Source organism: Saccopteryx leptura, chromosome 9 (genome assembly GCF_036850995.1).
Source record: "Saccopteryx leptura isolate mSacLep1 chromosome 9, mSacLep1_pri_phased_curated, whole genome shotgun sequence".
Taxonomy (NCBI): Eukaryota; Metazoa; Chordata; class Mammalia; order Chiroptera; family Emballonuridae; genus Saccopteryx; species Saccopteryx leptura.
Window position 1 is genome coordinate 7,337,151 of NC_089511.1, and position 26,791 is coordinate 7,363,941.

General features: G+C 41.2%; 2 protein-coding genes across 15 annotated transcripts in view; both read left to right on the forward strand.

Moving 5' to 3' along the window:
* Positions 1-6,863, forward strand: part of CHD9 (chromodomain helicase DNA binding protein 9) — a 169,597-nt gene extending 162,734 nt beyond the window's left edge. For 6 of the 12 annotated variants that reach the window (XM_066349159.1, XM_066349160.1, XM_066349158.1 and 3 more), the window contains exon 39: positions 647-3,265. In XM_066349159.1, coding sequence (XP_066205256.1) covers positions 647-1,525 — 879 coding nt within the window. In that variant the 3' untranslated portion in view covers positions 1,526-3,265. Of the gene's footprint in view, positions 1-646; positions 3,266-5,410 lie in introns of those variants that run through there. The other 6 variants (XM_066349167.1, XM_066349168.1, XM_066349166.1 and 3 more) reach the window with 5 other exon arrangements.
* A 3,245-nt stretch (positions 6,864-10,108) lies between these two features.
* RBL2 (RB transcriptional corepressor like 2) overlaps positions 10,109-26,791 on the forward strand; it is a 59,031-nt gene continuing 42,348 nt past the window's right edge. For 2 of the 3 annotated variants that reach the window (XM_066349743.1, XM_066349744.1), the window contains exons 1-10: positions 10,109-10,473; positions 12,966-13,096; positions 15,350-15,553; positions 16,614-16,678; positions 20,441-20,569; positions 22,008-22,168; positions 22,267-22,331; positions 22,936-23,122; positions 23,997-24,163; positions 26,067-26,176. In XM_066349743.1, the coding sequence (XP_066205840.1) occupies positions 10,219-10,473; positions 12,966-13,096; positions 15,350-15,553; positions 16,614-16,678; positions 20,441-20,569; positions 22,008-22,168; positions 22,267-22,331; positions 22,936-23,122; positions 23,997-24,163; positions 26,067-26,176 (1,474 nt within the window). In that variant the 5' untranslated portion in view covers positions 10,109-10,218. Of the gene's footprint in view, positions 10,474-12,965; positions 13,097-15,349; positions 15,554-16,613; positions 16,679-18,703; positions 18,844-20,440; positions 20,570-22,007; positions 22,169-22,266; positions 22,332-22,935; positions 23,123-23,996; positions 24,164-26,066; positions 26,177-26,791 lie in introns of those variants that run through there. The other variant, XM_066349745.1, reaches the window with a different exon arrangement.

The window sequence follows — 26,791 nt, forward strand, 5'->3', positions numbered from 1 at the left end:
AAACGGAAGCACAGATCCTGAAACATGAGCAGTGGTTATCTGAGTGGTGAAATTAGGGATGATTTTCTCTCCTTTGCACTACTAGAAACTTGAAAATGTGACTTACATTATATTCCTTTCGGACAGTGCTGGTCTAGAGGTTCCAAACTCCTAAAACTTCTAGGAATTTGGAGTCTGGGAATATTTTTTGCAGCTTGGCTGTATCCCCTGTCCCCAAAGTGATAGTAAAAAGATTCACGTGAAGCATCTCATTTTCACCTCCACCTCTTCGTTCCTCTGTCCTTTCCTCCTTGTTTTCGCAGACAAGACGAGGAGCACTGCTTTCGTCTTCCAGAGTAACGTTTAGTGACAGGGAACGCATGAGGGTGGAAGAGTGACCCTCCAGGAATATGTTTGTAAATGAATGCCTCCCAATGCAGAGGAAGGCTAGAAGCCTCTTCCTGCTCTCTTATTTTATGATAAAATGAGAGGTGGAACAGCTGTTTCAAGCCACTACTTAAAATAATATGAAATTAGGGTGTCTCTTGCATAACTGATTGTATTATACTAACTTCATTAATAATCGCCTATTTTAATAGGCTACTTTTGTATCACAAGTTAGTAACTGTTGATTTTAATGTAGCTACTTTTAATTATATTTTTCCAGGGGTTTCTTCCAGAAAGTATGTACGAACGTATCCTCACCGGCCCTGTAGTGAGAGAGGAAGTGAGCAGGCGAGGCAGGCGGCCTAAAAGCGGCATCGCGAAGGCCACCGCAGCAGCCGCGGCTGCCACCGCCTCCAGCGTCGCGGGCAGTGCTTTGTTAGCCAATGGATTACTTCCAGGTATGGATCTCACCACTCTGCAGGCCTTACAACAAAACCTCCACAACCTGCAGTCACTGCAAGTGACCGCAGGGCTGATGGGAATGCCTGCCGGCCTCTCCGCGGGAGGAGAAGCGAAGAGCGCGGCCGCCATGTTCCCCATGCTGCTGTCGGGAATGACGGGGCTACCAGGCCTCCTGGGCATGGGAGGACTCCTGACCAAGCCTGCAGAATCTGGAACAGAAGAAAAAAAGGGAACTGACTCTAAGGAGCTAGAAGGAAAAAAAGAAAGGACAGGGAGCCAGAATTCAGAGAATGGTGGAGAAAACTGTGTGTCAAGTTCTCCTTCGACGTCCTCCACTGCGGCGGCAAAGCCCGCGGCAGCCGCCAGCCCGTTAGCTCTGAACCCGCTGTTACTGTCCAACATACTTTATCCAGGGATGCTTCTCACTCCAGGCCTTAATCTTCGTATTCCAGCTCTGTCCCAGTCCAGTCCTTTTGATGTACAGAAAAGCAAAAGCAGCGACACAGGCTCAGCGAAGTCCGTGGACGTAAAGGAAGAAGGTTCCCGAGGTAGCGATCAGGACGACAGAGGGGGAGCTGAGCCGAGTCCTCTCCATGACAACAGCACAGATGAGGGCTCCGAGAAAGCCGAGGCTTCCTCCGGGTCCGACAGCACGTCGTCCTCGCCCGAGGACTCCGACTCTAGTAATGAAGACTGATCCCCAGCCCAACCATGCTGACATGCTGAACTGATTTTGGATTTTTTCCTTTAATTATTAATTGTAAATACCCCAGTGTGGAGTGCATCCATAACTTACTGGCCGGACCTTTCAGTTATTTGTTTAATAGCGCAAATTGCTTTCAGAGACGTTTTGCATGTACTGTTTCTTAAGATTCATAAGTCTCTGAACTCATATGTACTATCAAATACATAAAGGTGTCAAATTACAACAAAAGGCATTATAATTTTGTTGGGGGTTAATTTTATGAAAATTATGCTCAATAAGAGTTGTATATTTAATATATTTGCAGTGAACACAGAATACTTTATGCATATTACTGATTTAATTTGAATATAGTTTTACAGCCTCCTTGACACCTATAATTTACAGGTCAAAACTCAGCAATAATTTGGGCAGCTAATGAATGTCATGAAAGCTGTAGAATCTACATCACCATTCATTGCTTTAATTACATGAAAATGCTCTAGTGTTTTGATGCACTGCTGATGTTTCCAATTCAGGTACAAGTGTGTTTGAAAGAAGAAATAAATTTCCCAATCAGCCAACTTAACTGGCTACCTGTTACCTCAGCTGAGTTAGTTTAGGAAGTTTACATTCGTTTCTAATTCTATACTTGTTTTCAGGGGTTTTTTAAACACATCCTCTATATCATGTTAATCTGGCAGGAAATATGACTTGCTTTTTGCTGAGCTTAACTCTGATACTAGTGAAATTGAGTCATAAAATGATCCTGTGTCATGTGACTTTGGCACCCTCTAGACATACTTAGTTTGAGTTTTTCACAGTCTGGCCTCCTTTTAGAAATAATTGTGTCTCAGATGAGTAATGTCAGTTTTCAGGGTTCAGAAAAAGCAAACTCATGAAATGCCACTGAAGAGAACTTTCAATGTAGCATACGTCATGTAAAAAATTTGTTTGCTTTATTTGTGTAGATTTCTATTTGTGTTTTACATTATGGTAATATTCCAAAATTAACATGATAGTGATCAAGTAATATGTAAACAGTCTAAGTTCATCTTGAGTTTCTTCTAGGTGTAAGCAGACTAAATGTTGCCCAGAATCAGTGTTGGGTTTTCAGTTTATATTAAATATACTGAGTCACCCATTTTGAAAATGCACTTTGAATAATCTCAAAAAATATATACGAGTTATACCTGTAAACCAGAAAATGAAGCCCAAGGCTTCTGATCAGTTTCCTAGAGCCCTATATCATGTAGAACTTGTCTGATATTTGACTTGGGATACAGTTTCTCCTTCTAAAGCTGCTATTATTCTGACAAGGTTGAGGTCCAGGTTCACCTGCGTATACATATAAAACAATTAGAAGTGAATTGGATGCAAAATACCATTTATATCTTAAAGAGAGACAATGTTAGCATTCTTCTGGTACTTGAATAAGTCAGTGGAAAAGTTTGCAAGGGGATAAATTTAAGGGGGAAATGTACTCCACTCTCTTCCACAGAAAAAAGAATTTTCAGTATGTTTTGATGATAGAACTCTTGCTTTGTCATGAATTAAACAATTACATTGGATTTTACAAGATATTTACTAGTAAATTATGTATGTCTCTGTATGTAAAATAACTAACTCCTGATTAGAGAGACAGTGTTATATGTATTTACAAAATTATGTAAGTTCCATTGGGATGGTACTGATTTTTGTATTTTTCCAAAATACTAGTTCTTTGAATTGATAATCCTTTTTTTTTTTTATTTTTTATTTTTTCTGAAGCTGGAAACGGGGAGAGACAGTCAGACAGACTCCCGCATGCGCCCGACCAGGATCCACCCAGCATGCCCACCAGGGGGCTACGCTCTGCCCCTCCGGGGCATCGCTCTGTTGCGACCAGAGCCACTCTAGCGCCTGAGGCAGAGGCCAAGGAGCCATCCCCAGTGCCCGGGCCATCTTTGCTCCAATGGAGCCTCGCTGCGGGAGGGGAAGAGAGAGACAGAGAGGAAGGAGAGGGGGAGGGGTGGAGAAGCAGATGGGCACTTCTCCTGTGTGCCCTGGCCGGGAATCAAACCCGGGACTTCTGCACGCCAGGCCGACGCTCTACCACTGAGCCAACCAGCCAGGGTGAATTGATAATCCTTTATGCAATGTCTTAGCAATAGTCACGATAATGCCCATGCAGGAGAAGTGGGTAGTGTCTTCATTATGAAAACAGTGTATTACAGATGCAGTCTCTTCCCTTTGCAGTACTGCACTTTTCTTTAACTAGTACACCTGTGAGATAGCCAAAGTTTTTCAGACACAGTGAACTTAGGTTGCCAGTGGAGTATTTCAAAACCATCCATCTTTCCCTTCCTTCACTGTACTTCACCTTTATTCCTTTCTTTCCCAAATTAAAAATTAAAAACAGGAGAAAAAAAGCCCTAGATCTTGTCACTAAAATCTAATTTATATCAAATTTATGAGATAATGTATTTTCCTAATTAATGCTCAAATGAATTTGGTTAACATCTTAGTGATTCTCTTTCTATGTAATAAGGCAATTGCAGTTTTAAAAGTATTAAGGCTGATACTAACTTTAAACATTCTCTTGGGTTTCAAGATACTTCTATTTATTATTGATTGTGGGGGGGAGTTATCCAGCTATCAGGTTAAAAAGAAAACACGCAAATATGGTTGTATAAAGTTAAGGTTTATAAAGGAAAAAAAAATCAGTAGAATTACATAATACTAAAGTTGCAGTTGAAAGGATATCCACGTATGTGTTGGTAGTTACTAAAAGAATTATAGCTGTTATTGCCTTGTATTTATAGCCCTTGTTTCAGGTTTCATGATACAAGTCTTAGTCCAATTTTTCTTTTGGACATTTGCAATATTTACCAGTTGTGTTTTGTGTAGTCTGAAGTTGCTTTCTGTAGTTGAGCAAACGTCTTAAAAAGTCATTTGTAATTTATTAAATTACTTTCTATGATGTTCTATAGAGCAAATGGAAGTTTAATTATTTTTTATTAAACATATTCTTTGACTACCCACGATGTCAGCCTCTGTACATGACAATACTTGTTTTTTTGACTGAGTTTTATATAGCTAATTTATCTTAAAAGTCATGAAAGAAACCACAATGCTACATCTTTAAAAGAAAAGTAGCCCTGGCCGGTTGGCTCAGCGGTAGAGCGTCGGCCTAGCGTGCGGAGGACCCGGGTTCGATTCCCGGCCAGGGCACACAGGAGAGGCGCCCATTTGCTTCTCCACCCCTCCGCCGCGCTTTCCCTCTCTGTCTCTCTCTTCCCCTCCCGCAGCCTAGGCTCCATTGGAGCAAAGATGGCCCGGGCGCTGGGGATGGCTCTGTGGCCTCTGCCCCAGGCGCTAGAGTGGCTCTGGTCGCAACATGGCGACGCCCAGGATGGGCAGAGCATCGCCCCCTGGTGGGCAGAGCGTCGCCCCTGGTGGGCGTGCCGGGTGGATCCCGGTCGGGCGCATGCGGGAGTCTGTCTGACTGTCTCTCCCTGTTTCTAGCTTCAGAAAAATGAGGAAAAAAAAAAAAAAAAAAAGAAAAGTATACTTGGGAAGAATTTTAAGAGACAGAATTTGGCAATCATTATATCCACAATATTATTTCCTTAAATTTTCTTCCCCTGGACCTTTAAGTGGAAAATATCCCAGAAAGACTCAGAGTTAGATATACTTAACCTCTTTTTTTTTGTTTGGAACTCAGTAATTATTTTTTCATGTGGTCTTATGAGTCTTTCTCAGTTTGTTGTTGGTAGTGTTTTTAGTAAACGTGAAAAATTTGTTTTCCCTCTACTAAAGTAAAACAATGGAGTCGCATTATACACTCGTTTAACTTGAACACATTCAACTATACTTTTATGCTTAGAAATCCTCTTTTTCTTTTTTCGTACAATATAGCGTGTAAACACAAGCCAACTACTTCATCTAGCGCTCACCCAGAAGACCAGTAATCCACTCTGATGCTGGAGGAAGAACTGGCCCTGTTGGATGTTTTTGAGAGAAGATACACTATAAACTTATGTGTTCTGTATTTTGTGTGCTGTAGGAGGGAAAAGAGTGATATTTGACTACAGGTAATCTTCACCTTATACATTTAGAACGTAATCCCTATATAACTGTAACTTCAGTACATAAGCTATTTATTTTTTAAGTGCAGGAAAGCACAAAGAAAATAATATTCATAAACTCTCCCTGGATAAAATACTGTTGGTATAGATTTCCAGTCTTGTATGTGTACATTATATACATGTAGTGGGTTGATGTGTGATCCTCCAAAAATTTATGTCAACGGAAAACCTCAGAATGTGACTTTATTTGAAAATGGTCTTGACAGATGTAATTAGTTAAGATGCTGTCATACTAGATTAGGGTGGGCCCTAAATCCTCCGACTGGTGTCCTCATAAAAAGAGGAGAGGACACACAGAGATGCGGGGAAGAAAGTTCTGAGACAGCAGCCCGAGACTGGAGTGATGTGGCTACCAGCCACGGCACACAAAGGTTGCCAGCAACCACCGGAAGCTGGGAGAGGCCTGGGCCACATTCTCTTGCCGGGCTTCCAGAGGAAACCGCCCTGCCAAGGCCTTGAGTTTTGGACTTCTAACCTTCAGAACTGTAAGAGAAGACATTTGTTTTAAGCCACCCAGTTTGTGGTAATAGGTTATAGTAGGTAGCCCTAGGAAACGAATACATTTTCATATTAAGTCAGTATTATACGGGATCCTATGTCAATAAGTATCCTCCAATGTGATTTTTAATATTCTTAATAACTAATTTAGTATCGGCCTATAGCAATGTAATTTATTTAACCATGTACTTAAAAATAGACATTTGGGTTTGTTTATGCATTTTTTTTTGCATCTATCCCTAAGGATTTCCTTAATCCCTAAAAGTGAAAATACTTCCTCTGTTTTTAAGGATTTTGATTTGTGTTGCCAAGTTTATAATGATGCCATTAGTAGCAATTTATATTACCATTAGCAGGGTACATTTTGTGAATGTTCATTTACCCCAAATCCTTACCAATACTGTGTATTGTCCTTTGAAATAACACTTGCCAAATTAATAGGCAAAAATGACATCTTGATGAATTTTTAAATTCTTTTTCTTAGTAAAAAATAAAGCATGCATGTTACAGAAAATCTGGGGCTGGGAGGGGAAGTAGGGGAAGCACAAAGTACACAAAACCCCCCATAATGCTGTGTGCGCAGATAATTGTTAACTGTTGGGTCATTTTTCTTTGCAGATCCATAGCATAATTTTAATAAGAATGGAGTTATACTGTATATACCGTTTTGTAACCTCTTTTTCATTTACTATATCATGATTATCTTTCCATGTCATTAAAGAATCTTCCAAAATATTTTTAAAGACTTTCTCATTCTAATATATAGACACAATGTAATTTATTTAATACCTAATTATTGAGCCTGACACACACACAAGCTTAGGGTCTCTTGTGATGCACTCATAGCTCTGTGAATTTCCTTTTAATATTTACACTTGACAGTTACTTGTTCCAACTCTTTCCCCATGAGATCACAAGTTCCGTGAAGGCAGAGCCCAGGCCTGTCTCATTCACTACTGCACCCTCAGTGCTTGTCAAAGTACTTGACATACAGGAAGCACTGACTAAACGTCTGCTATTTGAATGGGTGATGGCAGGCTCTCTGGCTGAACTGCGTGAGTGAGTGAATAATCAGAACCTAGAAACCAAACCTCTTGGTAACCAATATTGATTTCTTGAGATATAATTGACATAGTATTACCTTTAGGTGCATACAACATAATGATTTAATGTATGTATATATTGTGAGATGATACCATTAATAAGTTGAGGTAACATCAGTTATCACACAGGGTGACTAAATTTTTTCTTGCAATGAGACTTTTTCAGATCTATTCCTGCCTGACCTGTGGTGGCGCAGTGATCAGGTGTCGACCTGGAACTCTGAGGTCGCTGGTTCAAAACCCCAAGCTTCCCTGGTCAAGGCACATATGGGAGTTGATGCTTCCTGCTTTTACCCCCTTCTCTCTTTCTCTCTCTAAAATGAATAAAGAAAAGAAAAAGACCTATTTCTTAGCAACTTTCAAATATACAGTACAGCACTGTTGACTGATCACCGTGCTGTACAGTACGTCCCCAGGACTTCACTGTTGGGAAGTCTGTACCTTTGGACCACCTGCACCCTTCCCCCCACCCTCCGAACCTCTGGCAACCACTGAGCTGCTCCATCTATAAGTTTGTGTTTTATTTTTAAATTCCACACTTGAGATCATACAGTGTTTGTCTTTCTCTGAATTATTTCATGTATAGGTAAATGCACTCAAGGTCCATCCATGTCACAAATGGTAGGATTTCCTTTTATACGGTTAAATAATATTCCGTTTGTGTGTGTGTGTGTGTGTGTGTATTTTATCCATCTGTTGTTGAACACAGGTTTACATGTCTTTGCTATATTATAAATAATGGTGCCATGAACATAGGAGTGCAGACATCTTTTCAAGATAGTGATTTTGTTTTTTCTGGATGAATACCCAGGAGTGGAATTGCTGGATCATATGAAAATTTCTGTCATGTCAGTAGTAGCTTTTCTCATAGTCACCAAAAAACGGAGAACAAGCTGGATATTTTCAACTGGTGAATGGATAAGTAAATGCTGGGACAGTTATGCAATAATATTGACTTAGCAATAAAAAGAAATTATTGATACACGGAACCACCTGGATGAATCTGAAAGACATTATGCTAAGTGGAGAGAAGCCCAATCAAAGGCTACATAATGTGTGATTACATTTATGTGACACTTTGGAAAACAGGGAAACTATGGGGACAATAATCAATGGTTGGCCATGGCTGTATGAGGAAGGGTTGACTACCAAGGGCACTAGGAAACTGGGTGACAGAAATCGTCTGGATCTTGATTCTGGTGGATAACTGTCTGTAAAATTCATAGAACTGGGCACCAAAAAATGAATTTTACTGCAAGCAAATTATACCTCAATGAATCTGACATAAAAGAATAAACAGAAGGATACTTAAAAATTAATTTGTACATACATTTTTGATAACAGGAAATACGAAAGATCAAGAACGGACTTGCAAGCACAAGACCGGTAAAATTTTGTAGGTATAGTAGAATGGAAGTATGAGGTAAAGGAGAAATAGGAATGATAATAAAATTTCTAACAGTTCAAGTTTTGTAAATGTATTTTTAAAGTAGATGATAGTACAAATTACTGTGCTATTTAGAGTCCATTGACTTTGAAAATACTGGTATTAGCAGGAAGCATATTTTAATAAAATACATATTTGATGTTTTATTACCATGAGTTTTACTTCAATTACATTAAATTTTACTAAAAACATTAAAGAGAATTTTACCTCTAAAATCAAATTTTTTCTTTCAGTAAAGTGTTGATGGTGAGCAAAATAAGCAATATCATTATTCTGAAGTTTAGTACCCCTTGCCTAAACATAAGGAAGGCACTAGAATTTCTTACAAACTTTTACAAATACCTTTGAAGCAGTTGTGTTCGACTTCTGTTCTTGCCCTTGGTAGCGTTATCTTAGCACTGAGAGAGCAAATTCAATTCTGGTGACGGAATTTTACCGCAGGTTTTACAAACAAGTTGTCAGTTGTTTCAAAATTGTTCCTGGACATCCTGTTACCTTTCCCCAGTTCCTTCTCTCCCCTCCAGGCGTCCTGTCACCTCTGTGCCCTGCTGCTCAAGTTTCCTGAAACTCTGGCTTTTGTCCCAGTCATTTCTTTTCTTCAGTTCCCAATGCCTTCCAGCACCTCAAGCATGAAAATGTTGCATACTCGCCTGACCTGTGGTGGCGCAGTGTATAAAGCATTGACCTGGAATGCTGAAGTCATCGGTTCGGGACCCTGGGCTTGCCTGGGCTAGGCACGTACGGGAGTTGATGCTTCCTGCTCCTCCCCCTTCTCTCTCTCCTCTCTAAAATGAATTTTTAAAAAATGTTGCATACTCTACTAATTTATAAACCAAGAGGACTGGAAAAATAAAGTGATCCAAGCCTATAGATAGGAAAAGAGAAAGTAAAATAAAAGTAAAGGAATGAAGTTATGTCAATTGGGTGACTGAAGATAGTACAAACATGTCACAGTGAAGAGGTTGGCCCAATGAGGGCGGGGGAGGAATTACTGCTTAAAATAAATAAATCCAATAATTATTTAAAAGGCGCTAAAAAAAAAAAAAAATGGAAACGGGACAACTAGGAATTAGGAGCGAGGCTGAAATTCACTGTAGCAGAGAGACCCTTGTTCTTATTTTTTTTAAAAGGACACCGAGGTGCTGAGTCTTCTTTCTGGGAATAGCTTGGACATTAAACCTTCACATGTCAGTGTTTCTCGGATGTTTCCGTTTCAACAGCCGTGCTGAAACGCTCTCACGACGGGGAGGTACTTAAAATATAGAGAAGCCGATTTTATTTCGGCCCAAGTGAGACGACGAGGGTTGACTTATTTTTTAGAAGTATCCATTTGACCCTTGTGGCCTCCGACCCGGACTACATTTCCCAGCGGGCCGTGCGTAGAACTACGGGTACGTACGTGAAGTCACGCGCCGTTGGCGGGGGCGTAGCCGTCGTATAAGCGGCGGACGGGCGGGCGCTTCGCAGTTTGAATGGCTGCGGGGCCCGGGGCTTCAGTTCATCTGAGGACTGGCAGCCCAGCGGTGCGCGATGCCATCCGGAGGCGACCAGTCGCCGCCGCCCCTGCCACCACCTCCTCCGCCTCCTCCTCCCGCGGCGGCCGCAGGTTCAGAGGAGGAAGAAGAGAACGGAGAGTTGGAGGATGCCACACGGCCGGCGCGGACGCCGACCCCGCATACCCAGCAGCGATTCGACGAGCTGTGCAGCCACCTCAACATGGATGAGACGGCGCGGACCGAAGCCTGGGACAGCTACCGGAGCATGAGGGAGAGCTACACGCTGGAGGTGAGCCTGCGGCTGGAGGCGGGGGCTCTCTGGGCCTAGTGGCCGCAACCGCCGCGGGCGTGGGGACCCTTCTTCCCCGGGCCGGGCGCCCCGGGGTGGGACTCCCGTCTGAGCTTCTCCGCCTCGGAAGCCCGGCTTCGGAAAAGCCCTGCGCGGCCCCGGAGGCGAGCCCGCCTTGCTGCGCATCCCTGAGGCGTTCCGAACCGGGAGCACCTGTCGCCCTCCTGCAGCCCCGCGAGGCTGAGGTCGCGCCGGGCTCGCCAGGACGCGCTGACAGCCACCTGGTCGGCGGAGCGGACAGGTGCCGTTGCGCGGACGGGAGCGCACGGCGAAGGGGACGGACCTCGGGGTCCCGCTGGCTCTCCCCCGGCCCCTTTCCCCCCGGACCAGGTGGCCTTTGTCCGGGCAGTGCCTCTGTTTGCGTGTACGCGGTCCGGAGCGGGCCGTGTTTACGTCCGTGGGAGCCCGAGGGGTTTCCCCCCGGGGCAAATGACAGGGTGCTTTCTGCCGCCTTCGGGTCCCGACCCACGCCCGCCTTGGTCACTGGGAAGGGGCAGGACTGCGACGACCTTGACCACCGTTTGGTCACCCGGCCCCCCGCCCTCCAGACATTGCACAAGACTCTCCGGTCGCTGTGATTTAGGCCCGTTGTGTCCCTTTCTTCGGACCGGGCCCTGCGGATGAGAAAATTGTCCGGTTCTAGCCAGTGAGGCTCCGCTCCCGGAGGCCCCGCCCCCTCGCGGGCCAATGGGAGGGGACGCGGAAGTGTGGCTTGTTTATCACCGTATCGGTGCCTGCGTGTGTAGCCTTGAAACCGGAAGCCACGTGGTTTTCCGAAGTCGTTTTTCAGGTTGTGGAAAGAGGAGGACGAGTAGGCTCAGGATAGGGTGGACCCCCGTGGTAGTTAACTCTACGAGGGAGGGTATGATTGCCCCTGTCTCCCAGAGGTTTTGTTGGTTTTGTTGTTATTCTTGCACTCGTAGGATTTTAATTCAGTTCTTTCTCCCCGTTGTGATATGGACAGGAAAAAATAGAAGCTAGTGGGTTCAGCGCCTGGCAGGTCTAGGTGACACCGTTTTGTGATAGGTACATTTGAGATATTTTAACCGACGTTACAGAATTGTTCTGTAGGTTAAAAAAGAGAATATGTTTCTGACACATAGAATCACTCGTATGGACAGTTCTGTAGAGGTTATAGAGGCTGCAAAGCTCGCTCATATACTTAGGTGATCTGGCCAACCAGGCCATATTCCTGTTTATTTCCCAGTGGTTCCTAGGGTCTGGCAAAGAGAAGGACTCTCTTTTGGCGACAGGCATAAGTGCCTCCAAATAAACTCTTATTTTAGCCTCAGGATAATCCTGTAAATTCCATAGAAAAAGCATTATCACCGTGCAGTTGAGGTAGTTCAGCTCAGAGAGGTTAAGTCGTGATGTCCAGTATTATACAAGGAAGTGACAAATAATAGATGGTTAGTAGATTACTTTTGAAAAGATGTTGATTACTTAATTTTTTTATGATTTTGGTCTCAGATTCTTCCCTTTGTTTTTCCAATAAATGAATGAATACTTATTCATGTATCAAATATTTTCTGATCACCTTCTCTTGACCAGACACTGTTGTAGGTTCTGGGAATAGACCAGGGAACAAAAATTTTAAAACTCCTGCCCTGTGGAGCGTGTAGTCAGCTATGCTAGAAGAGAATGTGACATTTAATACAAAATACTGGTTTTAGAGTTTTAGCCTTTGATTTCTTGTGAATTTTGTGCCTTACTCATTCAGTTCCCGGAGTCCTCAGATAAGAGTATGAACCTCTGTGACTGTTAAGAAATTTGCCTGAGGTGTTCTCCAGCGTTTCATCTCCCAAGGCACAGGTCCTGACGGAGAGCCAGATGGAATCTGTATTGCCCTTCTTGATCTCGAAAGTTACGTAATACCATTTTTGAGTATGCTCTTAGTTGAGCCAGTTCAAAGTGAGGGAACACAGACTCCTGCCTCTCAGTGAAAGAATGTCATTATAAGAAGAGCTATCTTTCAGAATACAATTCTCTGAGCCCTGGCCAGTTTGCTCAGTGGATAGAGCGTTGGCCTGGTGTGGATGTTCCAGGTTCAGTCCCTGGTCAGGGCGCACGAGAAGCCACCATCTGCTTCTCTTCCTCTCCCTCTCCCCCTTCTCTCTCTCTTCCCCTCTCGCAGCCAGTGGCTTAGTTGGTCTGAGCATTGGCCTAAAGAGCTGATGATAGCTCAGTTGATTCGACCATTGGCCGCGGACAGGGGGTGCCAGTTGGATCCTGGTCTGGGCACATGCAGTAGTCTGTCGATCTCCCAACCTCTCACTTAAAAAAGAAAATACAGTTCCTCACAAACATATAAATATCACTTTCAATTTAATCAAATACCACTGTGATATTTATTAGGGTATACTACTAATTTTAATATAAATATATTGAAATATATTATAGATCATTAACCAAGTTTTAATTTTCTCTTATAGGGAAATGATCTTCATTGGTTAGCATGTGCCTTATATGTGGCTTGCAGAAAATCCGTGCCAACTGTAAGCAAAGGGACAGTTGAAGGAAACTATGTTTCTTTAACTAGAATCCTGCGATGTTCAGAGCAGAGGTAACTATGTTACAGTTTGAAAAATACTATGTCTAATATGAAAGCTCATAAATCTAATCATAGTGTTAGTAATAATTCTCTTCGTTCATCATTTTGAGCATTTGTACCTAAGGAGTACTGAATTTTGAACATAGGTCATGGTTTTCCTTTACCACATCTAAGTAATACCCATTATATTTTACTTCTTTGGTGAAAATATATAAATTTTTTTGTGTTAGGCACTTCTACAAAGGGGGTACTACTAAAGGTAGTCTCATCATTCTGTAATATTGAAGAATTCTAAATAAGGATATTGAAAAAATTTAGGAAAAACTGTAGATCGCAAAAGGAAGTAAAATATTATATGGTATTACACTTAAAACTACATGCACTGTACTTGTGTCAGTATATATGGATCATGTAAATACTTGCTGTTTGGAATATAAGCAACACTATTATAATCAGCCATAAAAAGGGTCAAATAATGCTTTAAAGAAGAGGCAGAAATTGCTTTTTCTGCATATTATGTAATTTAATTGATTATATTTATTATTAGTGCCTTTTGGGTGAATTTTCTCTTTGGCTGTTAAAGATTGGTGGGAAAAGGATGTTAGGCATTTTGGAGAGTAAATATCATTTGTCATAATTTATGGAACTAATGGTTTAGAAAAATCACTGTTAAAATAATTAACAAATGAAATATTTTAGGCGTAGGCTGTTTATTGACTTTGAACTCCATCCTGAGTTATGTTTAGGCTTAAGAACAAGTGTCAGTGCACAAAAAGTTGAACACGGGCTGTAAATTGGGAAAAGTGGGCTTAAATAAGATGCAAGAGTATAATCATTATGAAGAAGAAAGTGGAGGCAGAGTAATCAGGTTAAGTGACAAGGAACCTCAGAGGCAAAGGTCAGATTATAAAGCCATCATTATACACCATACTTAATGAAACTTATGCAACATTTAAATGCAAGTAATACCATCCTGGGCTTCAGTTTTATTTTCACTTGAAAAATTAAATTTTTACCTGTGGGTTAGATTATTTACATTTTTTGCCACAATGGACTAAATGCCTTAAAAACAAAGAGCACATTGGGAAAAGATAATTTATAATGCATGTAATTATGAAAAAGATTAGTATCAAAAACTGTATAAAGAACTATTAACAAATTGTTAAATAATTGACAGGCAGCCACTAAAAACTGGGTAAATAATACTATTTCACAAAGGACAGAACTCACATGGCCAATAAATATATATATAGAAAGATGCTCAGTCTCACTAGTAACCAAGGCAGTTGAAAGTAAAAACAAGAAGACACTTCATTCTCAGTAGACTGGGGAGATCTGAAGTCCGGTAATACCAACATTGCTCATTATGGAGAGAAGTGGGAACTCTGACGGTGTACGCTGCTAAGAGTATAAAGGGGCACAACCGCTTCAGTGGGACACATGGCGATAGCTAGGAAAGTTGAAAAGGCATATTTCTCTGACTCAGCAGTTCTTCTTGGGTAGTTGTAAAGAGACTCATACCTATGTGTATAAGAATGGGTCTGTACAGCGCATTTTTTGTTATAATGAAAAATTAGAAACTTCAATTTCAGTTGGTTGGGAAATGAATGCAAAAAGTTTTGGTAGTTCATATGAAGGAATACATTTAGCAATTAAAATGAACAAATTAGGTCTACATGTATTAACATTCATCTCAGCAATACTATTAAACGGAAAACACTATTGAATACTACTTAGAATATGTTACCATTTATATAAAATTTTAACCACACATTAAAAGGATAGTACGATAGTACGTACTGTTTATGGATACAAATATATCCATATAGTAACTCTAGAAAGTAGTATACAAATATGGATGGGAGCCATTCAGACTAACTGGGGAAGAAGGGAGGGAGTGAGCTTGGGAAGAGCAGTGGGAACTCGGGTGGTTTCTCTGGAACCTGAGGCGGAGGTGGCAACATTTATTCATTATGTTAATATCTGTTAAGTCTGTCAGTTGGATACATGAATGTTGGTTGTATTACTCTGATTAATTATTTTGTATTTTTAAGTTTACTTTATATTTGAAAAGAACCTCAGATAATGCAAGAAAAAAAGTTGATTAGGAAGATCAGAGAAATCAATATGTGAGATTAAGTGAGAGACATGAGTTGTGATTTTATATCATTGTCTAAAAGTAATATAATTTAATGAGTTAATTTATTTTTAACTATATTTGTGTGCTTGTGTTAATTTAGAATATCTTTTTTTTTTTAATATTAGCTTAATTGAATTTTTTAACAAGATGAAGAAATGGGAAGAGATGGCAAATCTGCCCCAAGCTTTCAGAGAACGTACGGAGAGATTGGAGAGAAACTTCACCGTTTCTGCTGTAATTTTTAAGAAATATGAACCCATTTTTCAGGACATTTTTAAATACCCTCCGGAGGAGCAGCAGCCTCGTCAACAAAGAGGAAGAAAACAGCGGTATGTTTTTATCCTTCTTGGTTAGGAATACCCATGTGTCCTTCTGTGCCACGGTTTTGTCCTGAAGTTTATTTTGCTAGTCTTAAATTGCACATGATTTCATAATTTTTTTCTCAGCTGCAGGTATTCTTAATAATGGAAGCATAAGGAATTATAGGAAGCCAGAGTTATTGGAAGCTTGCTTCATGAGAGTTTTATGAAGTAGAGATGGAAACTTGTTCCTTCTGTACATTGTGTTCCAGAGTTCTCACATTCTAGAGCCCGTTTGTAGAGTGGCTTGAGTGTTAAGCTAAAAAGTAGGGCTTTTATCTTGGCAGCCATCAAAACTAGATGAAAAACTAGTTGATCTTGTGCCTAGGGTCAGGAGGCTGTTTGTTAAAGCATGCACTGACATTTAATCCTTGCCATGGACTGGTGAATTAAGTCCAGAGGGACCGTACAGGAATGAGACCTCAGTCTCCTGATTCTTGTCGTCAGAACTCATGGGACGTGGAGACAACAAATGCCATCTGCACATTGGCAGAAAGGCCAAGCATAATAGAGTTCTGAACTTTCTTTTAGCAGACGACTTGGCAAAATCCAACAGCACTCTTAGTAATGGGAGCAAAGGAGTTCTAGGAAGCCCAGAATTTACATTAAGAAGTGCTTTTGTGACTTGATGTAATCTGGAATGCTCTTAGGGATGGAGAGTTTACATTTCATCAGTGATGATAGAGGGGAAGAAACAGGAAATACCGGACTGTATCTATGGGTCTCAGCAGCATTAGCCTTGCTGATGTCACTAAAAGAACTATTGTTACCCATTTTCTTCCCTACCTGTGTTGACCTCAAAAAGCTTTTGTAGTTGTTTAGAATTTTCTTTCTGAGCTGGACTGCTTCCCTGGCTCGCAGCTAATTCCTCACCGATCTGTGGTTAGAGGCAGATTTCTTGCATATTTTCCCTATGAAGTGAGCTCGCTCTTGCTTCCTCTGACTCGGGGCTTTGCTTCTCACCTAATTTACAGTCATTTATGATATCTTTTTCTAATTCTTGTTCTCTTGACTTTTTTCTCTCCCAAAGGCGACAGCCCTGTACCGTGTCTGAACTTTTCCATTTTTGTTGGGTGCTTTTTATATATGCAAAAGGTAAGAAAAGAGTCACATTTGTTTAGATATTATTAGTTTATTTAAATATTTGGGTACTACTTTTGTCAACCTTTAATGTGTTTTAGAAGAGATGCTCACTGAAAATTTTCTCAATGGTTTTATTCACAGATTCCTTTTAAGCGTTGTATATTTTTATAAAAGTCTTTTGAATTTCTTTATAAGACCCAAAATTTCTTAGTAAATGGAAAAGTCTTAAATTTTATTCTTATGCAATATCTCTTGCCCCAAACCTATTCTTCTGAATTATGTGTGTTTATGCTCATGTCTTGAGCTGTATTTTTCACAAGACAAATCTTACTTAGTTGAGTGGGACTCATCATCCTCAGAGTAGTTCAGATGACTTTTTTGCATCTTTTTAAGATAAATAAGCTTAATCAAGTGCCTTTGAATATGATTTACTTTCTCTCCCTTTTTCTCCTCTCACTTTTAACTTACCCAACAACATGTGCGTTCAATGACGTACATTTTGGGAGGTTTTTGGTCCTGTCACTGTTTCTCTGTAGAAATGATTCTCAGTAATCCAAAAAAGAAAAGAAAGTACAGTTACATAAATTACATCAATTTTTAGTGGAGACTCTATAGAATGCCTTTGCCATTAAGATAACCCAGTGGAATGCAAAGGTAAAATCATAGAGCTGCAAGGGGTTTCATGAATACATAAGGGATTCTCACTATTAGCAGCTCGCCCAACTCCCTTGCTTTAGAGGTTAGGTAGCTGAGCCCCGGTAACCAGCCGTGGGAAGCGGAGCTGCGCTGGTATCCCCGATCTCCTAGCCCTCGGTCTCATGCTCGAGTGAAGGCCCTCCAGCAGGCAGGCATATGTCACTCCCTTGGTCTTGCTGTTTGATTTGTCTGATTATAACCGGTCCTTTCTAGTTAGCTAGTTGGAAGACATGTTTCGCTGAAAAGAATCTTCTGTCAAAAATAAGCTGTTAGATATTTTGCTTTCCATCACACTGACATGTTTCCTTAATGGAGACAAAGGGGATGTGCCCATAGCAGGAACCGGAAGGCTTGGGAGCCCGTGAACTCTCTCCATAGTGGCCGCTACGCGTGCTACCACTTGAAGCTTGCTGTGGGGGTATTCTATATATGATAACTTTGTCCTTTGATTGTGGACAGGTACAGCCGACTTCGGGGATTTTTGTTTTGCTTGTGTCTTGTATGGCATGTGTCATATGTACTATATATATTATTTTAAAATAATTTTATTGTCCTTATGTCGACTTGGGTCTCACTTGGTCAGCTGGGGCGGCATGAGTTTTTCCCCTGCGGTTAACTGTTTGTGGTTTATTATTAATTCAGTCTGTACGTCCCTGTTAGAAGAGACTTTGTCTCCCACAATCTAGGACTGTGATCTTTTGTGATTCTCTAGGATTTTTTCCTAATAGAGCAGTTTAGTTGGTTTTATCCAGTTCTTGATTTAGTTATTTGGGGGGAGAGGCGCACTACTTTATAGCCCCCTTTCTCATGACTTTCTCTGCAACATACGGGCATCTCAGATTGTCTCATTCTTAATAAATCAGCCAGCTTTTCCCCTGTTGTCTTTGGACAAGTGTGGGCTTGTCCTCTGAGGGGCTTTGCAGCCTGCAGGCAGACGTGGCCACCCCCGTTAGTACGAGAGCTAGATCTTCTGATTCCTGATAAGGAAGCCAGCGCTGGAGGTTAGATTGTTTTTCTGGACTGAAATATGAAATGTCTCCCAGTGAGCTTTATTCTAACGTCAGGATTTGAAATGCAAAGTATGTCACCTTGGGACAGTCCTGGAGGTCAGCTTGGATTCTAATCTTCAGGGGACGTTGCAGCTTTTCTGTTAGAAGTCACAGTGCCGCAGGTTTTCCTTCTATGGCAGGTACAGCCAGTGACAAGTTCAGGCTTGTCGGTGTCATGGGCTTTGTAGCTTGAAACCATTGGGCGCCACCACTTCCTGTTTTGCGTTTGAGGAACTGAGCGTATTTTAATATTAAACATTTATAGTAGAACCAAGCAAGTTAGTGTGGTTATATCAGTGCAGAATTTACCCTATCAATCATTATTTGCCTTTCTGGCAACAGAAAAAAAAAATTTCTCATTCATTTATTTAAGTCGATTTGTTGGATATTTCTACCTGTACAAAATAGAATGACTTCTCCTGATCTGTGTAGGTAAGTGGTAACTTTTTTGGCAGAAAGGAGTGAAAAAATCAGGGTGTGTGTTTTGTGTTTGTATGCATTTGGGTCAGCATTAAGTGGGAAGATGTCGAATGTATGTTAGCTATTTAAATTGAAATCATCTGATGTTACAAGAATGTAAAATCAATTCGGAGCATATACAGGGTGGGGCAAAAGTGGAGTTACAGTTGTATGGGAAAGAGTTTCTTTTTGTATTATTTATTAACTATATAATTTTCTATATGAACAACTGTAAGCCTGCTTTTGCCTTCCCCTCTATATGGAGTGTTTAGTGAAAAAAGGGATATGCTCGAAGTTATTTAAAAAACTAGGAATGTTTCTTAATTTCTAATAACACCGTTTTCCTGTAAAAACTGTTTTCAGTGTTAAACCAGCACTGCAGAAATGATGTTTTTATAGGTTTATGTTTTGATTTCTTTTTTCTTCATTATTAAGCATCAACAGTTTGTGAGATACCAGCTCTAGATCTTAAATATTTTTAATTTTGATCCTGTTACATTAATTTGTATGAGCTTATATTTATATGGAAAATATTTAAAATTCTTTCTCTCATGTGGACTCTAACAAGCAAAATAGAGACAGACTCATAGCTGGAGAGCAGGCTGCCATGAGGGGGTGTGCTGGCTAGAGGAGGTGGAAGGATTGAGCAAAAAGGAGAAGAAAGAAAAAGTTAATGGATGTGGGCAACAGTATGGTGATTGCCGGGGAGGGGTGGAGGGGGTGGAGGGCGGTGGAGAAGGGTAAGAGGGGTAAATGGTGATGGAGGGGGACTTGACTTGGGGTGGGCACACAGCACAGTGGACAGAAGTGTGCTGTAGAACTGTGCGCCTGGAGCCTGTATAATCTTGTTAACCAGGACCCCAATAAGTTCAGGAAAAGGGAAAAAATAAAATGTTACTGTTAGGCATCTCATTATAAGTTACGGTCTTTTTTTTTTTAGATTTTATTTATTCATTTTTATTAGAGAGAGAGGGAGAGATAGAGAGAGAACAGGGGGAGGAGCAGGAAGCATCAACTCCCATATGTGCCTTGACCAGGCAAGCCCAGGGTTTTGAACCGGCGACCTCAGCATTCCAGGTCAACGCTTTATCCACTGTGCCACCACAAGTCAGGCTAAGTTACGGTCTTTTTAAAGTGCAATTATGTGAGTAATTTTTATAGCTGTTTATCTGTAAGTTATTTCTACTAGTTTTCTTGACAGTAAATATTTTCATGTGAAACAGTTTTAAGTTTGAGATAACTTAAGTTGTTTGTGTTCTGAATTTTCAAAGGAAAAACCAACGGTGATAAAATTTTGGCCAGCTTCCAGCACTTAATAAATGCTTATTTAATGAATGCTGAGTGAACAAATGGCATTTTTAGTAAAGTTTTAGTTTTCATTAAACTCTCAGAAATGTATTAAATTATAAGAGTAATATTTCAAAATGTAAATTTGCCAAAACACTTTATGTAGCTCTTGCTTCTGATTTGTATAGTGCTGTATAATGTCATTTTAATTAAAGGACCAGATTATTTTTAACGAATTGTAAAGCTAAAGCATATTGAACTCTAACTCTTTATAATCCTGTAGGCAATTTCCCCATGATTAGTGATGATTTGGTCAATTCCTACCATCTGCTGCTGTGTGCTTTGGACTTAGTTTATGGAAATGCCCTCCAGTGTTCCAATCGTAAAGAACTTGTGAACCCTAATTTTAAAGGTAAGTTTATAAATGGAAGATTATTGGACAACTCCCATTTCTACGTTATGTTTACTTCTGAGAGTTTTACACAGAGTACCGGAATCTTCGCATTAGAGAACACAGGTACTTTGAAAAGCTCCGTCGTTACTGCTTTCCAGGGTACTTACAACTAGGAGTCCAGCTCTCTGTAACAATATTTACGGAAAAAGCAATTGCGAGTAACACAGAGGGTAAAGTCTTGATGAGCACCAGAAGTCTCTGGCCTGTATAGCCCAACAAGGAGAAGGAACTGGGAACTCTGAGTAGCAGAGAGGGCATGAAAGCAGGTGGTTTTCTGCACTGGCAGGCCGTCAGCGTGGTGTGCTGTGGAAGGCCCCAGTGGACTAGGGAAAGAACCTTCGTTCAGATCTGTTCTGCAGAGGGTAGTTGTGGTTCTAACGTGGGGAAAATGAATGTTCAGCTCTTAAAGTCAAAGCTGTATGGAAATGGCCCGGTCTGGGCCGCCCGCCCCCGGCAGACAGAGCAGCGGCGGCTGCTCGTCTTGCCGGTTTGCTGCTTCCTTGCTCCGGCTGGCTGGCTGCCTGTGGGTTGTGCTGTCATCTGGCGGAGCCTTGGGCTCCAGGCCAGCCTCGGCTCCGCTGTGCCGACAAGGTCAAGGTGGTCAAGCCACCGCTGGAGCTGGAGAGCAGTGAGGGGACCCGTAGTATCTCACAGTTCATGAAAGAGAAGCTCGCCTCCCCGCCCACATGCGTGTCCAGCTCAGGTATTGTGGTCTGGGTCTCCCAAACCTTCATCAGAATGATGGCCAGGTCACTAGAGACTCTGCGTTGACCACTCAGAAGCATAGTGTGGTTGCCATGTGTCACCATCACCCTGATGAGGCCTTTGTGGAGGAGTTCAAGCTGAAGAGGTTTTGGGGGTTTTTTTTTAATGAGAGGGAGGGAGATCATGGGACAGTCTCCAGTATGGGCCCCAACTGGGATTCACCTGACAACCCCCATCTGGGGCTGCTGCTCGAGCCAGTTGAGCCACTGGCTGTGGGAGGAGGAGGGGGAGAGGGAGGGAGAGAGAAGCAGATGGTCGCTTTTCTTGTCTGGGACATCCATATGCTCTATCCACTGAGCAAACCAGCCAGGGTCATTATTTACAAGGTTATGTATTTGTATTCTTTAGGTCTTAAGCATTATACCAAAAATTATTTTATAGTTTTTAAAACCATCTCTAGATACATAATGGAATAACTAAATCTTTTGAGTAGTGGTACACTTGACCTCTATTTGATATTGTTGAGGTATATTTGAAGTCAAATTAGGCCCTTATACATTATTTCCTATATATGCATATGGTAACTCATATGATGATTAGGCTACGCATTTTTTGTATGTTTTAAGCTTATTTCAGTTTGCTTTATTGAGTGCTATCTCACAGCAGTGCTCTGTTTTTCTCTACGTCACAGGCCTATCTGAAGATTTCCATGCTAAGGATTTCAAACCCTCCTCTGACCCACCTTGTGTCATTGAGAAACTCTGCTCCTTACATGACGGGCTAGTTTTGGAAGCAAAGGGAATAAAGGAACATTTCTGGAAACCCTACATAAGGAAACTTTATGAAAAGAAGGTTTGTTAAGCAATAAACAAGTACAGTAATGTGAAAACGTTTTCGGGGGGGAGGACTTGATTTCACGTGATGACTTATGGCCTTTTCTGTCATCGTAGCTCCTGAAGGGGAGAGAGGAAAACCTGACTGGGTTTTTGGAGCCGGGAAACTTTGGCGAGAGTTTGTGAGTACTTCTGTTCCCGATCTCCTAGTAGTTGAAGTGGTGTGTTTAGAAAACCTTGCGGCTCACTGTTTTTGTTTGTACCTTGGAAATTTAGACTGTGTTCTGTGGGAAGTACAGGAAGATAAATTCTATCAGCTGTTACTCTAGAGAATATTTTTAAATTTATGAAAAACTGTATCGCTGTTCTTGGAAGCTTTGATAGCTTTCAGCTTTTAGATCATAATCTTGGAGGTAAAGCCATTCCTGTGGAACTGGATAGGTGGAAGTGAGGTGGGCGTGTTGAGGCCTCCAGAGGGTCCCCGGGCGGCGAGGAGGCACAAGGTGGCTTCTTGCCCCATGCCGCGCGGACACAGGCGCGTGGGGGCCCTCCCCGCATGCCCTCCCAGCCGGCAGCCATGCTCGTGCACACTGGGCAAACACAGTGCACACACGCACAGGTGCACAGGTGCTGTCATTAATACTGATTGCATGCTAGGTGGACTTTCACAAAAGTAGGAGAATTCTTAGTAAATAAAAATATGCAATAATTAAATAGACAAAAACATTCATTGAAATGGCAGTTCCGTAAGTGTACATTTTGCCTTTTTTTCTTTCTTTCCTGTAGTAAAGCCCTCAGTAAAGCCTATGAGGAGTATGTTTTATCTGTTGGGAACTTAGATGAACGGATATTTCTTGGAGAGGACGCTGACGAGGAAATTGGGACCCTCTCCAGGTGTCTGAACGCCAGCTCAGGGACAGAGACGGCTGAGAGAGTGCAGATGAAAAGCATGTTGCAGCAGCACTTTGACAAGGTGGGCGAGCCCTGCTCAGAGGTGGGAAACAGGGCCCTCGCACCAAGGGCCTAGTGTGTGTGTGTGTTACTTGCTTCCACTGTGAGAACGGAAATGCCCATCATACTTACCGTAATTGAAAATGTTATCTCAGTTTTTGTTCTCTGATTAAATTTTTGTTAAGATCACCTTTTAAAGTGTTGGTCAGATCTGAGAAAAAGAGAATTTCACATAAATTTAAATCAGTGTTTCATGTTGACGACTGTTGGTTGATGATATGTTGCACCAGTAGCATACAGCCTTTACATACTGACAATGGTAGTTGGCATTTAGAAAGTGTTGATTGGCCTAAGCGGGTGCCTTTGTGTATGAGACTGAAGAATTAGCTGCAAATCTGGGGTCTTTCAGAAAGTTCTTCTAAACTGAGTTTGGGGTCATGTGGTGTTCTGCTCTGCAGACACTTAGGATGGTGGAGGTGGATAGTTTCCCTTCTGTTGTTCAGTTTAAGAGAAAACAGACTTCTGACAGTGCCTCCGGAGGCCCAGTGGATAATTCCAGGGGCTAACTCGGTAAGACCGACCTCGGTGGAAGTGCGCCGCCTGCTGGTGGGGTGCGGAGATGCCGCCTCTGCCTCCCTCCCCTGTAGGGGCCCCCACCACCAGATTTAACTTTTAAGAGACAAACGTTTTAGATAGCTAAAATACAGATTGTCCTTTTACATGTCTTCCCATGGATAGTGGTGGCTTTTTATGTTTAAATTCCAAGAATGGTGATATTTGAATCACTAAAATTTGTTAATAATATAGAGATAAAGTCTGATTGGCATCAGTTCACATCTGTGAAGTAACTGCAAGTCTTTCTGACCTAAAATAATGTTTTTTTCTTCTCTTTTTAGACTAAAGCATTGAGAGTCTCGACGCCGCTTACCGGTGTGAGGTACATGAAGGATAACAGCCCTTGTGTGACTCCGGTTCCCACAGCTACACACAGCATGAGCCGCCTCCACAGCATGCTGACAGGCCTCAGAAACACACCGAGTGAGAGGCTGGAGCGGATTCTGAGGTTAGTGCGAGCCCTTCTTGCCTTCTGAGGTTTGGCTCTTGACTGTGTTCTAATTTTCTATTTTCATTTTTTTGCTACTAGAGCCTTAATGTACTTGTGAATAATTTTATGTCAGTTTCACGCTCACTACTGCTAGTCTGCAGAAGACAGAAATACAAGACGTGTGATTAGAAGATGATCGCTTTTCCCGCAGTGTCTTAGTTTATTCAGGCTGTTGTAACAGAATATTATTGACTGAGTGGCTTATAAACAACAGAATAATTTCTCACAGTTCAAGAGGCTGTGCGTTCAAGATCAAGGGTCAAGAGATTCAGTGTCTGGTGAGGACCACTCTGGGTGCCTTCTGCTGTGTCCTCACATGGCTGAACTACCGCATTCGGGGGGTCCACCCTCGTGACCTAATCCCCTTCCAATGCCTCAGACACCATCTTCCTGGGGATTAGGTTTCCACGTGAATCTGGGCGCTGGGAGACGAACATCCAGTACACAGCTCTCAGCAACTTAGTATACGACAGGAGTCTGCAACCAGCAACACAGACGCTGTAGAATAGAGCACCAGCTGTTACCAGCTGTTCTGTCTTAGGACTCCAAGGAAGGGGGGACTCAATCAGATGGTAGTTACCAGAGGACTTCATGAAGAGGAGTGGACCTTAGTGCATTTCCAAAGGGTGGGTCTGTTTGAAATCATCAACAGTTTTATTCAAAACCAGTTGAAATCCCCTGTGACTTCAGTAAACTCTACAAAATACCCTTAGCCTGAAAAGGATGCTAGCACTAAAAGTTTATGATTTGATGGCATAGATCCTGTAGGGGCCCATTTTATTTCAGATGACATGGTATAAGAATGCCTTGAATACACATATTAGCAATTCCCCCTCATAGCTGAGCTCATTAAATACCAAGGCCGACTCATTTTCCTTTACATTTTCATGAAGTCTACTTTTTTCACAAACTTGATTTTGATTAAGTAGGCTCTGTCTTTATGGCCTCTTCCTAAATCGTTTTTAAATGGTTCTTATTTACTTAGAATTCACAAGCATTTTATAAATATATTTTAGAAGCCTGATTTTAATCTCTGTGTCTTCTAAATATTTTTACAATCTCTGACCAGATGTAGCAGCTTCTTTGATCTTAAATACCATTGTTTATATTTTAATACCAACAAATACTAGGTAAAACCAATGTTTCTGTTTCTGCCAACAAGTAGCTATGTGTGTTATAAATAAGATTCTGTTTGTATATGATATTCAGTAGCTATCTCTAGCAGGATGATAACTGATCTTTATTTCCTTTATAGTTTTCTAAACTTGCTACATTCTAACAATGAATGTATATATTTAGGATTGAGATAAAAACATAGTTATTACAAAAGCCCCCATGGTGCTAATCTGTGCTTCTGCAATGAACACTTATTGCCTTTCTAGTTTAAAAAACTTTTCTTCAAAAAAATATATCTGGTTTTGCTGAAAAGGTGTAGAATACCAGTACAGTAATGGTTTATATGGGTCTGCGTTATAGATTATATACCCCTTCATCCTATCTTCTTCCAGGAGTTAGTGGGAGTTCTGTTGCCCCCTGGGGAAACAGTTGGGGGTGGTTTTGTCTGTCATCAGTGATTTCAGATGTGTAGGGTGGGGGTAGTCATGGACATCATAGGGGCACTCGTTAAATTCGCTAAATGTACTGCAGTAAAAGGTAGGATTTTACACAAATTTTTTCCACTGAAGATGGTAATCAGCACCTTGCTAAGGCAGTGTGGGATCTCCTAGATGAATTTGGGGAGTGTATAGTTTGTGTTTAAAGTATTTTACATCGACAGGTTAGTAAAAATAGAGTTGTAGACAGTTCACCACTTTGTAACTCTGCAGGACCTTTCAATTAGATAATTTCTTATTGTTTTTAGGGCATGTTCTAGAGATCCAACCCAGGCTATTGCCAACAGATTGAAAGAAATGTTTGAGATATATTGTCAGCATTCCCAGCCAGATGAGGACTCCAATAATGGCGCTAAAGGTAAAGCTCAATATTGTCTCTGTTGCTCTCATTTAAAATTTTAACTATATACTATATATGGAGTCCTTTCTTGGTAACTGAGTCAGAAATACGAAGGAAAGATTTATGCTTATAGATTGAGGACTGGCATATGGGTGTAGTTTTTGTCAGACAATTGATTTCTGGGTCCTTCTCGTGAGAGAATTTGAGACAGAGATCTTCACTCTGGTACACTTTTTTGTGAAAAGTGAACTTCTGGTACACTTTTTTGTTTGGAAAATCTTTAGTTTTCATTTGTAGAGTGGATATGAAATATAGAAATATAGTGATTCTTCAGAATATCAAGAGCAAGAACAGAAGGCATACCTGTACTCATGCCCAGACCTGTGCTAGGAGTTGTTTGATGTTATCAATTAAAGCTAAGTATGAGTGGATAGTTAACCAACTATATACCTCTTAGCAGAGAGCCACTCTGTTCAAACATAGCAAAAAAATAAAGAATAACAAAAAAATGTGAATCTTAATGGAATATTATTATAGTTTTTATGTGAAAATTTAATTTCACTGTTTTAGAAAAATTGAATTATCATAAAAAAAATGAAAGTATCTTAAGGATGATTGAAATAGCAGCTGTAA